General features: G+C 38.8%; 1 protein-coding gene across 1 annotated transcript in view; it reads right to left on the bottom strand.

Moving 5' to 3' along the window:
• Slc49a4 (solute carrier family 49 member 4) overlaps positions 1-14113 on the bottom strand; it is a 77904-nt gene that overhangs the window by 40902 nt on the left and 22889 nt on the right. Inside the window, exon 3 of the mRNA XM_074073286.1 lies at positions 4527-4792. Within this exon, the coding sequence (XP_073929387.1) occupies positions 4527-4792 (266 nt within the window). The remainder of the gene's footprint in view (positions 1-4526; positions 4793-14113) is intronic.

Below are 14113 nucleotides of genomic sequence, written 5' to 3'. Positions count from 1 at the left end.
TAATACGGTACTTTGAAGGAAAGAAAGGGGAGAAAATTGGTAAGGATGGGATAGGAAGTTTGTTTAATCAAGGGCAAGATTTCTGATTTATGTATAGGACAGATCCAATTTACAGATGGTATAGGAAGTTAAACAAGACAAGAAAAAATCAAGAAACAAGAAACCCAGAGACAGAAAAATTTAAACACAAGACTAGCTAATGTAGAATATTTAACATGAGAAGTAAACTGAACATCCAAGCCATCTTAGTTTGGCCTCATTACAGAAGAGAGCATTCCTAAGTGTCTTGGTCCTTCCCTCCACAGTTCTGGCACACAGAAGCCCCAGCTTTGTTAACTGTATCCAATGTAGAACAGCCTGGCACTAAATGAAGTCAGGAAACATGGAGTACAGACTCACCTACACTGATAATTGACTTGAAATTTGGGTGAACCTCTAATTCTTTCTGGATTGGATTTAGTGATTTCTAGAGGTCCTTTCTGTTGAATAATTCTAAGGTTACATTCTTAGCAAAGGGACAATATTCCTATAAGACACTTAAATATAGATCATTTGATTTAATTCAATTGAAATTCATAGATTTCTAATTCTGAAAGATAAGATTATTAAAAGATTCTTCTGTATTTTCAATTTTTGAATTCTTTGTCAATCTGAAGAGTAACAAATCAATGAACTGAGTTCTTTCAACTATGAGTCACATTGAATAAGCATCTTCCATATGCTTATTGGTTATTTATATTTCTTTTGTGATTTCCTTGTTCATATTCTTTGGCCATCTTTCTATAGACATTTTTGTGAGTTACTTCATGAGAAATAATTCACACAACATATAAATTCACACGTTGAAGTACACAATCCAATTTTTGTACATTTGTATAACTTTGCAACCATTACAATTTCAGAATTTTTTTGATTATCTCGAAAATTCCCTAGCCCTAGACAACTACTAATTAACTTTTAGTCTTTATGTCAAGTTCTTCAAGAATGTGGCATTTGGCATAGAAACTAAAGCAGATACCTTAAAAGCAACTGACGCCAATAGGAAAAGAGGACCAGGAACTAGAGAAAAGGTTAGATCAAGAAGAATTAACTTAGAAGGTAACACACAGGAAATTAATGCGAGTCAACTCCCTGTATAGCTATCCTTATCTCAACCAGCAAAAACCCTTGTTCCTTCCTATTATGGCTTATACTCTCTCTTCAAAAAAATTAGAGATAAGGGCAAAATAGTTTCTGCCAGTTATTGAGGGGGCAGGGGGGAGAAATGACCCAAGCCTTGTATGCACATATGAATAATAAAACAATGAATAATAAAAAAAAAAAGAATGTGGCGTTTGCTTTCAGACTGGTGAACTTCAAACCTTTCAGTCCTGCTCAGGAGAACTGCATGGCCTGACTTCCTCTCCAGCTTTACCTATCCTGTTTTCATCAGATCTAAACCACTTACTCTGGGTTTTCTCCCTTTTCTGGGCCTCTTCTCCATGGTTCTGTCTGTATTAGTCTTCCTGCCAACTGTGTTTGGCTGACTCTCAACCATTCCTCAGGTTCCAGCTTAGATGCTGTATCTCCAAGAAGCTCCATTTCACAAACAAAATCTGGGCTAGGTGCTCCTCCTCTTAGCTTTCAGAATGACTGGAGGTTTTCAATATAGCACTCCCTCCTCTCCTCTCCCTGCCACACACACACACACACACACACACACACACACACACACACACACACACACAACATACACACACACACACACAGACGCAGACACACACACAGTTCTAAAATTGTAGGTTTACCTGTCTGCATCCTTCAGGACACTGAAAATTCTTTTAAAGCTGGAAACATGCTCACCTCAGTGCCTGTACAGTGACAGGTTCATAGGAGCTCAAAATATGTTTGTTAATAAGGGAATAAATAAATTAAGACAAAGTTCAGTATAATCTGATCCCTTATGTTTCCAAGTCTCATTTTCTGCTACTTGCTACCAACTTAGAATCACACACATACCAAACTATCATGGACATACCAAACTATGGGTAGTGTCCTGGACATACTTGGTTCTCTCATTACCTTCCTTGCCTTTGCAGTTCCTCCCGTATGGAATCCCCTACCCCTCTTGAACACCTGTTGACTCCTATGAAGTTCTTACTTTTGTTTATTACTAAATTCTTGGTGAAACTTTCCTTGACTTCTCAACTTCTCTCTAAACCCAGGCAAGTTAGGTTTCTCTACCTCTGTAAATTCCTACTTGTTTTCACTGATCTTTCCAATTCCCAGTGCTGAGCATAGAACCTGGTACAAAGTAAACACTTATAAAAGGTGTTCTGTATCTAGAAAGAAACAATAAATAGGTATGTGGAGAGGGGGAACATACTTAAGAAGATCTGTAAGAGACTGTAATGTAAGACTGGATTAGTGCTTGACTCTAGAAATAGAGAAAAAGGATACAAGAGAATGTTTTGGAAAGGTTGATATACTTGATTAATAGACTAAACATACAGGCAGGAGGAAATGAAGAGAATAAACCACAAGTGATCAAGGTTAATAGTGTCGGAGAACATGGTCAATAATGGGGAAATTGTAGGGGAGAAACATTAATTTTATATAGTTTTATATAGATATTTATATAGATATTGGTAGGACATCTAGAGAAGATACTAGAATATGTATTATACACAGTGCTTTTGGATGAACAGAGTAATAAAGAATCTTCCATCAAGCAAAGTACATTTTATTTTATTTGTTTTTTATTTTTATTTTTTTAATTATTCATATGTGCATACAAGGCTTGGGTCATTTCTCCCCCCTGCCCCCACCCCCTCCCTTACCACCCACTCCGCCCCTTCCCTCTTCCCCCCACCCCCTCAAGACCCAGCAGAAACTATTTTGCCCTTATTTCTAATTTTGTTGTAGAGAGAGTATAAGCAATAATAGGAAGGAACAAGGGTTTTTGCTGGTTGAGATAAGGATAGCTATACAGGGCATTGACTCACATTGATTTCCTATGTGTGTGTGTTACCCTCTAGGTTAATTCTTTTTGATCTAACCTTTTCTCTAGTTCCTGGTCCCCTTTTCCTATTGGCCTCAGTTGCTTTAAGGTATCTGCTTTAGTTTCTCTGCGTTGAGGGCAACAAATGCTAACTAGTTTTTTAGGTGTCTTACCTATCCTCACCCCTCCCTTGTGTGCTCTCGCTTTTATTATGTGCTCAAAGTCCAATCCCATTGTTGTGTTTGCCCTTGATCTAATGTCCACATATGAGGGAGAACATACGATTTTTGGTCTTTTGGGCCAGGCTAACCTCACTCAGAATGATGTTCTCCAATTCCATCCATTTACCAGCGAATGATAACATTTCGTTCTTCTTCATGGCTGCATAAAATTCCATTATGTATAGATATCACATTTTCTTAATCCATTCGTCAGTGGTGGGGCATCTTGGCTGTTTCCATAACTTGGCTATTGTGAATAGTGCCGCAATAAACATGGGTGTGCAGGTGCCTCTGGAGAAACCTGTGTCACAGTCTTTTGGGTATATCCCCAAGAGTGGTCTTGCTGGATCGAATGGTAGATCAATGTTTAGCTTTTTAAGTAGCCTCCAAATTTTTTTCCAGAGTGGTTGTACTAGTCTACATTCCCACCAACAGTGTAAGAGGGTTCCTTTTTCCCCGCATCCTCGCCGACACCTGTTGTTGGTGGTGTTGCTAATGATGGCTATTCTAACAGGGGTGAGGTGGAATCTTAGTGTGGTTTTAATTTGCATTTCCTTTATTGCTAGAGATGGTGAGCATTTTTTCATGTGTTTTTTGGCCATTTGAATTTCTTCTTTTGAGAAAGTTCTGTTTAGTTCACTTGCCCATTTCTTCATTGGTTCATTAGTTTTGGGAGAATTTAGTTTTTTAAGTTCCTTATATATTCTGGTTATCAGTCCTTTGATGTGTAGCTGGCAAATATTTTCTCCCACTCTGTGGGTGTTCTCTTCAGTTTAGAGACCATTTCTTTTGATGAACAGAAGCTTTTTAGTTTTATGAGTTCCCATTTATCTATGCTATCTCTTAGTTGCTGTGCTGCTGGGGTTTCATTGAGAAAGTTCTTACCTATACCTACTAACTCCAGAGTATTTCCTACTCTTTCTTGTATCAACTTTAGAGTTTGTGATCTGATATTAAGATCCTTGATCCATTTTGAGTTAATCTTGGTATAGGGTGATATACATGGATCTAGTTTCAGTTTTTTGCAGACTGCTAACCAGTTTTCCAAGCAGTTTTTGTTGAAGAGGCTGCTATTTCTCCATTGTATATTTTTAGCTCCTTAAGCAAAGTACATTTTAAATTTAGTAACTTCCTAGGAAGAGTATAAGTTTCAAATAGGCACCTTCATGTTGTATTATATAACAAGGAAAGCACATTCTGTGCATGTGTATATATATCAGTCCTCATAAATATCTCATATAAAGTGATCCAGTACACAAAAAATAGAGTGAAGATGATTGAGATAAAAATAAATTATGACAGGAAAAGAAAAAGCTTTAAATTACCTGCATATAGCACAGTCTCGATGCGATCTTTAATATGAGCCCTGCTACTTTCTGCAGCAAGAAGAGGTGATGTTCCATTGGGTGCTGGAACAAAAAGTGGTCCGACTAAAAATGCACATGCTCCTCCAAGATAACTAAGCATAGATGCAATCGCAGTGGCAGTGGCTCGTTCATCTGCAGAAAACCACGTTGTGGAGAGGAATGGTGCTGCATTCATTACAGTTGGACCTGCTAATCCATTCAACAGCTGTCCTCCATGGATTAATCTAGAATTAGAAAAGTTAAAGGCTGTGAGGTATTTGAAGCAGGAATTTTCTAAGACAAAAAGGAAGTTGTCAAATAGCAGCTTAGCCATCATTAAGCAATAAGAATATGACTTTTTGGAGGCTACTTAAAAAGCTAGACATTGATCTACCGTTTGATCCAGCAATACCACTCTTGGCGATATACCCAAAAGATTGTGACACAGGTTACTCCAGAGGCACCTGCACACCCATGTTTATTGCGGCACTATTCACAATAGCCAAGTTATGGAAACAGCCAAGATGCCCCACCACTGACGAATGGATTAAGAAAATGTGGTATCTATACACAATGGAATTTTATGCAGCCATGAAGAAGAACGAAATGTTATCATTCGCTGGTAAATGGATGGAATTGGAGAACATCATTCTGAGTGAGGTTAGCCTGGCCCAAAAGACCAAAAATCGTATGTTCTCCCTCATATGTGGACATTAGATCAAGGGCAAACACAACAAGGGGATTGGACTTTGAGCACATGATAAAAGCGAGAGCACACAGGGGAGGGGTGAGGATAGGTAAGACACCTAAAAAACTAGTTAGCATTTGTTGCCCTCAACGCAGAGAAACTAAAGCGGATACCTTAAAAGCAACTGAGGCCAATAGGAAAAGGGGACCAGGAACTAGAGAAAAGGTTAGATCAAAAAGAATTAACCTAGAAGGCAACACACACGCACAGGAAATCAATGTGAGTCAATGCCCTGTATAGCTATCCTTATCTCAACCAGCAAAAACCCTTATTCCTTCCTGTTATTGCTTATACTCTCTCTACAACAAAATTAGAAATAAGGGCAAAATAGTTTCTGCTGGGTATTGAGGGGGTGGGGGGGAGAGGGAGGGGGCGGAGTGAGTGGGGGCAGGGGGGAGAAATGACCCAAGCCTTGTATGCACATATGAATAATAAAGGAAAAAAAAAGAATATGACCTTCCTAAAATGTAAGTTGACCTACATGGATGTTGACCCTCCATGAGGGAGATCAAATACAATCATAGTTATCATTTATCTATTTCACAAATATTTATTAAAGCCTCTGATTTATGCCATGTACCAAAGTAAGTACTTCCTATAACCTTGGTTCATCTACTTGTCATTATAATAGTATGTTGTAGCTATTATCATCCCCACTTAAAAGGTGAAAGTTCAGGCTTAGACAGGTTAAGAAACTTGCCAAAGTGCCAATGAACAAACCTGAAATTTAGGTCCAGGTTTGACTTCAAAATACACATCCTTTCTAGTAGATTGCAACTCATTACAGAGTTGGGGGAGGGGAAGCAATGAGTCAAAGTGGTCAGTAGATATAAGACTGCTAGCTGGGTACCAGTGGCTCACGCCTGGAATCCTAGCTACTCAAGAGGCAGAGATCAGAAGGATCACAGTTTGAAGCCAGCCTGGGCAAATAGTTCATGAGACCCTATCTTGAAAAAACTCATCACATATACAAAAAAGGGCTGGTGGAGTGGTTCAAGGTGTAGGCCCTGAGTTCAAACCCCCGTACTACAAAAAAACAAACAAAAAACCAAAAACCAAACTAAAACAAAAAGATATAGGAGTGCTAAGTACCATATTGAAAAAAGATGAGCAAGAAAACAAATGGAGTGAAAGAAGAATCTTCACTAACACTTAAAATAAGATAGTCAGAATCAGAGCATTAAATTGGAAGGGCATGGTACCATCCCTAGAAACAAGAGAACTGAGTTCAACATTTCATACCTACTTTTTTGGGAGGGACTGGAAATACACACACTCATACACACAAGTCATCAAGTATCTTCTAATATCAAAGAAATTGAGAAATCAGAGGACCCAGCTTCCAGGCAAGCTCTGTAACTTGCTATTTGAATGGCTTCAGGCAATATATAACCTTAGGGGATTCTATTTCTTCTCCCATAAAATGAGAAGATGAGTTTAAGTTCCATATGTATTTATGAAACATCTGTGAGGTTAAAGTACTGTAACCATAGGACAACTAGGCCCCTTTCATTTCTTTTTTTTTTTTTTGTGGGGGGGTAGGTTTGAAGATTTAACCCAGGGCCTCATGCATGCCCTTCCATTTCTAATTGTCTGATTCTGACTTTAATTTTAAGGGTTAGTGAAGAGTAGACTCTTACTTCCATTCCATTTGTTTTCTTGCTTATCTTTTTTCAATATGCTACTTAAGCAGTCCTATATCTTACTGACCACTTTGCCCCATTACTTTCCCTCCCCTCAATATACGCATTCACGGTTAAGAGAAGCCCTGAAGGAAAAAAGAATACAGAAATTCACAAATTCATGGGCAAGAAAGGGAGATAGGTCAACTTCTTCTGCCTTGGAAACAGAGGAAAAGGAAGGGACTTTAGGTGATGTTTTCATGATACTATTTTTCCCCTTCTTTTTTGATTTTTAAGTAGCATGTAAGGCTCAAATCTTCTTATTAATCATTATCATCATCATCTCATCCTCCTCTTCCTTCGTCTTCTTCTTCTCTCTCTTTTTTAACAATTGGCATCTTAAGTCACTTAGAAAAAAAGTTTCCTGAATATAGGAGGAAATCATAAACAGGCACATGGGGAGAGGCAGGGCTCTAATGTAGAAACACAAAGTGGAAGTGTGATATGTTAATTAGGTTGCTCTTCATAAATGTGGAAAAATAGCTTCAAGTGTCATAATACTAAATTAAGAAAATGGCTGGACACCAGTAACTCACATCTGTAATCCTAGCTACTCAGGAGGTAGAGATCAGGAGGATCACAGTTCAAAGCCACCCCAGGAAAATAGTTTGAGAGATCTTATCTCAAAAATACCCAACACAAAAAACTTGAGCCACTGACAGAGTGGCTCAAGTGGTATAGCACCTGCCCTAGCAAGCGTGAGGCCCTGAGTTCAAACTCTAGTACCACCAAAAAAAAAAAAGACAAAAAAAGAAAATGGAAGACATTTTAAAATCTCCTGGGTAAAGAAAACACTTTTCTAGATGACAGAAACTGTTTATACAACCAAGTAGCTTCTCCAAAAGCTGGTGTCCCAAGATATCCCATAGCAATTTCATCATCAAAATATTCTTGAAGCAATGTCATCAAGAGGTTTTCATCATGACTCATGATGGCATAACACTCACACAATGCATTATGGCTCACAAAGTAGCTTCTTTGACATAAAGTACCTTTAGTGGGTGTTCCTAAAAGACTCATCTCATCTGGAAGGAGAAGGGTTGGAATGAGTACATTTGAGGCCTGAAATATTAATGGTAAAAGGAGAACATGGAACAAATAATCTATCAAAACAAATAAAAAAATAATGAAATAGTATGAATTCAGAGAGTCAAAGATTTAAACCTCAAATTATTGCTATGGGTTAACTCTATTACCTCTCAGTAGAATCACAAGTAAGACTATTAATCAAACAGTAAATGTAAGAGTCACAGAACATGTGGGTGTGAGATAATTTAAGTGTCATCCAAGTCCGATTTACTTAGTTTTCAGAAAAGAGTATTTTTCACTACAACATGGTACACATACTAAAGTAGTGTCCAAAGGAGATAGAATACTAGGGATATTGCAGGTGGGGTCTCAGTTTAGAGGTCACTAAACTCCCGGAGTCAAACAAGAGCATATGAATTATCAGCTAGAAGTCATCTCAATAATCAAAGGAAGCCGATTTAGTGTTTAAAAGTCACTTATTTTCAATAACTGCATGTTCTTTGCAATAAAAGTCATCACACACAAACGTGGATCTGTGGGATGTTAGATTTACTCTGAATTCATGAGAAATCTGGCAGGTAACCTCAGGTCCACTCTTCCCAGCCTCTCTGTTTTACAGAACTTAGCCCTGCTCCTGCTCAGGAGCAGGTCCTTCAGGACCTAGCAGTTACTACTATGTTATAAGTGGTCACAAGCACTGCTGTCCTAGTGACAGTTATTTTAGTTAATGTTAAACTAATCTGCAATATCAAGATTTTCATGTTTGCTTATCATTCTTTTCTACCGCCTATCATTAATTTTTTTTGTAGTATTAGAGATTGAACCCAAGAGCTCTCATATGCTAGCAAGTGCTCTGCCACTTTAGCTATGCCCCCAGCCCTTTTGCTTTTATTATGTCTTTGAGATAGGATCATGATAACTTTTCCCTGGCGAGCCTTGAACTCACGATCTTCCTGTCTCCATCTGGGATCACTGTCATGCACCATCATGCTTGGATAAATCACTCCATTTTATAAAATTACTAAAAATATATTTAAAAATAAAATTCTGTTTAAGATAAGTCTAATTTTCCTATTTAATATAATACAAAATTAGAAGAGTTTCTGGAAAAAATGCTGACTCCAAGATATAATAAAATCAGATAGATACTACCATAAACTTTTAAAAATGACAACAAAGGAGATGAAATAGTAAAGTATTCAATATAAGTTGTATTCATTATTTAACTTACTCAACAAACATGTATTAAGTATTCACTCTGTGTTGTATAGGCACTGTAATAAGTATATGGGAATATAAAACTAAAAAGCTAAGGCTTTTTTTTTATTCATATATGCATACAAGGCTTGGGTCATTTCTCCCCCCTGCCCCCACCCCCTCCCTTACCACCCACTCCGCCCCCTCCCTCTCCTCCCCACCCCCTCGATACCCAGTAGAAACTATTTTGCCCTTATCTCTAATTTTGTTGAAGAGAGAGTATAAGCAACAATAGGAAGGAACAAGGGTTTTTGCTAGTTGAGATAAGGATAGCTATACAGGGAGTTGACTCGCATTAAGTTCCTGTACATAAGTGTTACCTTCTAAGTTAATTCTTCTTGATCTAACCTTTTCTCTAGTTCCTGGTCCCCTTCTACTATTGGCCTCAGTTGCTTTTAAGGTATCTGCTTTAGTTTCTCTACATTGAGGGCAACAAATGCTAGCTAATTTTTTAGGTGTCTTACCTATCCTCCTATCTCTCTTGTGTGCTCTCGCTTTTATCATGTGATCAAAGTCCAATCTCCTTGTTGTGTTTGCCCTTGATCTAATGTCCGCATATCAGGGAGAACATATGATTTTTGGTCTTTTGGGCCAGGTTAACCTCACTCAGAATGATGTTCTCCAATTCCATCCATTTACCAGCGAATGATAACATTTCGTTCTTCTTCATGGCTGCATAAAATTCCATTGTGTATAGATACCACATTTTCTTGATCCATTCATCAGTGGTGGGACAACTTGGCTGTTTCCATAACTTGGCTATTGTGAATAGTGCTGCAATAAACATGGGTGTGCAGGTGCCTCTGGAGTAACCTGTGTCCCAGTCTTTTGGGTATATCCCCAAGAGTGGTCTTGCTGGATCGAATGGTAGATCAATGTTTAGCTTTTTAAGTAGCCTCCAAATTTTTTTCCAGAGTGGTTGTACTAGTTTACATTCCCACCAACAGTGTATGAGGGTTCCTTTTTCCCTGCATCCTTGCCAACACCTGTTGTTGGTGGTTTTGCTAATGATGGCTATTCTAACAGGGATGAGGTGGAATCTTAGTGTGGTTTTAATTTGCATTTCCTTTATTGCTAGAGATGGTGAGCATTTTTTCATGTGTTTTTTGGCCATTTGAATTTCTTCTTTTGAGAAAGTTCTGTTTAGTTCACTTGCCCATTTCTTTATTGGTTCATTAACTTTGGAAGAATTTAGTTTTTAAAGTTCCCTATATATTCTGGTTATCAGACCTTGGAAAGAGGCCTGGGATTCTTGGGATCCAGTGTGTAGATTAGATTTATGGAGGTGTAAAGGCAGGATCTCTTGGACCTTATGAGCTCCTCACCCCACAAGGAATGGTAAGGCTGAAGGAGAGCCAGAGTGGGACATAAGTAGGTATGGAGCGCAGGACAGGGACCCTTTGATAGTTCTAAGGTTGTACTGGCAATAACAGCAGGAAGATGGAGGAAAGGATGGTTTAGAGAACTTTTACTGTAATACAACAGATCTAGCTAGATGAGTGAGTGGATATTATGAAGGAACACACCCATAATATGTACAGTTAGGTGAATGGATTTAGGCCAGAAGCTAAAGAAAGAGGTCTGTGCTGAGATAAAAATGCTGAGATTGAATTGGGTTGCAGAATAAACACGAGAATACCAGCATTTGAAAAATAGTCAAAGTAAGAGGAATCTAGAAAGATGATTGAAAAGGAGCCATTATAGAGGCAGCAAAGAAATGAAAGACAGCAACTAAGAAAACTTTCAAGATAAGAATGATGATTGATAGTATTCAATCAAACAGAAAGATCACTGATGATAACGGAAAAGTAACCAGTGGATTCAGCAATGAGGTTGTTGTTTATGATCTGAATAGAAGTAGTTTCAGTGAACTGTTGAGGATGGAGGGCAGATTTACCAGGAAATGGAAATTTGGATTAGACGATTCATTCCAGTAGTGGGAAAAAGATGCAGGAACAAAAATACACACAGATTTATCTTCTCTAACCTGAAAATCAAAAATATGAAATGCTCCAAAGTCTTTTGGGGACTTGAGAGTATAGTTCAGAAGAAGAGTGCATGCTTAGCATGTTCAAGCCTAGGTTCAAACCCTGGCACCAAAAACACAACAAAGTCCGAAACTTTTTGAGTACCAACATGGCACACAGGTGGCAAATTCCACACTTGACCTCCTGTAACAGGTCTCAGTCAAAATGCAGGTGTGCTAAAAATAGCATGCAAAAATCACCTGTAGGCTGTGTGTATAATGTATACATGAAACAAAAATGAATTTCATGTTTAGACTTGGGCCCCATCCCCAAGATATTTTGTTATGTATATGCATGTATTCCAAAAATCTGAAAAAAAAACATGCAAACTTAAACAAGCATTTTGGATAAGGGCTACTCAACTTGTATAAGCTTAGCAAGGTGAAAAGCAAAAATACCCAGCTTAAAATGGACAGTCTGAACTGAAAAGTTTTCTCTGCTTCACATATTAAAAAGCAATTTGTGATTGTCCTAATGCACTTGTGAAAGAAACAGGCTTTCAGAAGCCCTGCTTATGGATCTGGGTGGCCTACTTACACAACATAGAAAAACAAAAGGAGAGTAATTCACAATCTTTAGTTAAGTGAAGTTCCTTACAAAATTTGATGTTAAATTTTCTATGTTATTATAATACACCTCAGGTTTTTTTGCCAAGTAAAAGTTAAGTTGAAGGTCAGGATCATGGCTTCTAAATTCCCCACAGTGCCTCACAAAGTACTGAGGCAGTGCAGGTGCTCTGAGGAATGCCCAGACTGATCCAACTGCAAGGTCAGGTAGCCACTGAAGTATACAACTAAACTGTGTTTTAAAATCCTCAGTCTTCCAAATGCATACATTAGATCAGTTCCATTATAAATTATGAGAAGTTTAAATTCAGCAATAAAAAATCAAGGTGATTAGCAAATATTTTGGAAATTATGCTTTTGACAAAAGATGTTGAGGGTGTTCACCCCTGTTAGAATAGCCATCATCAAAAAACACCACCAACAACAAATGTTGGCAAGGATGTGGGGAAAAAGGAACCCTCATATCCTGCTGGTGGGAATGCAAACTAGTATAACCACTCTGGAAAGCAATATGGAGGCTTCTTAAAAAACTAAACATAGATCTGCCATATGATCCAGCAATCCCACTCCTAGGGATATACCCAAAGAATGCGATTCAGGTTACTCCAGAGGCACCTGCAAACCCACGTTTATTGCAGCGCTATTCACAATAGCCAAATTATGGAAACAGCCAAGATGCCCCACTACTGATGAATGGATTAAGAAAATGTGGAATTTATGCACAATGGAATTTTACTCAGCCATGAAGAAGAATGAAATCTTGTAATTTGCAGGTAAATGGATGGAACTGGAGAACATCATCTTAAGTGAAGTAAGCCAGACTCAGAAAACCAAAAATCATATGTTCTCCTTCATATGTGGACTTTAGATCTAAAACAAATGCAGTAATATTAGACATGGGTCACACACTAAGGGGAGAACACATACAGGAGGAATAGGGAACGGTAGGAAACCCAAAATTTGAAAGTGTTTGATGTCCCCACTGCAGAGGAGCTAATACAGTAACCTTAAAACGACAGAGGTCAATATGGGAAAGTGACGGGGAAGTAGTGAAAAGGTCAGGTAGAGATGAATCAATTCGGGTTGTAACACATTTGTACATGGAAGCAATGCTAGGAATCTCTCTGTATAGCTATCCTTATCTCAACTCGCAAAAACGCTTTCTCCTTATTATTGCTTATGCCTACTCGTCAAAACAGGAGAAAAGCGCAGAACAGGTTCTGCCTGAAAGTGAGGGGGGTAGCAGGGGAAATGGGGCGGCGGGGGCGGGGGGGGAGAGAAATGGCCCAAACAATGTATGAATAAATGAATAAATGAATAAAGAAAAAAAACAAAAACCAAGGCCAATGTGACATTCTTGTCTCCAGCACAGTGGGCTTGGGGGCACGGCAGAATATGCAGACAGGATTGGTTACTGGGCAATAAACTCTGCAGCAGAAAGGTTGCTGTGGGATGTTGACTAGGTAATCCAAGGAGTCTGGTCTAATGCTGCTTCCTTATCTGGAGCAAAGTGGAAAGAATGGTAAACACCTTGCTTACCCTACCTTCATGCCCGAAGGCCTTGCATATCCAGTTAAGGGACTGCACATCTCCGGCACCTCTGCATGTTTGTCGAGTACCAGGTGTGTTGCCTCCTTCTTCATCCCAGTCTCCTCACATTGACTCAACTCTCTTTGTCTCCCATCCCCAACTCTACTTTCTCCCTCCCTCCTCTCTCAAGTCTTTTCTCTTTTTTTTCCTCCTTATCTTTCTTCTGCAGGCTTGGTTCTTCTCATCCCTGCAAGCCAGATAGAAAAGTGGATGAGAAAGAAATTTCCCTAGCAGTCCAAGAGGAAGACAAGATTGAAGATACAGGAGTCCCTCCAGCATCAGCAGAACTGGGATGGCAGAGGGTAGATTGATCAGGTGCTGCCTACAACAGTGAGTCCTGCCAAACCTAGCTAGGCAGGTCCAAGCCATGGGAGGTGCTGTTGAGTCCTCCCCTTGTCCTGGGCACCTTTGGGCCTTAATTAGTGCCTCTGCCCAACGAGAGGATGAGGCCTACAGAAACACGTGGGATGGCATTCATGCACAGGTGCATTCCTTCCTACATTATTCAATATACTGTAGCTTTTCAAACAAATGCCAATAGCTGAAGTTCAAATTGAAGATCTATAGCTCACATTTTCTAATGCACTTGACATTTTAGCTTGCATTTATTGATATTCTGGTAACCTATCTTTTTGCTTTTAGACATCCTGGAACAAATACCTATGAT

This window comes from Castor canadensis, chromosome 5 (genome assembly GCF_047511655.1).
Source record: "Castor canadensis chromosome 5, mCasCan1.hap1v2, whole genome shotgun sequence".
Classification (NCBI taxonomy): domain Eukaryota; kingdom Metazoa; phylum Chordata; class Mammalia; order Rodentia; family Castoridae; genus Castor; species Castor canadensis.
Note: the sequence above shows the minus strand (reverse complement) of the source record. Positions and strands in the feature narration are given on the sequence as shown.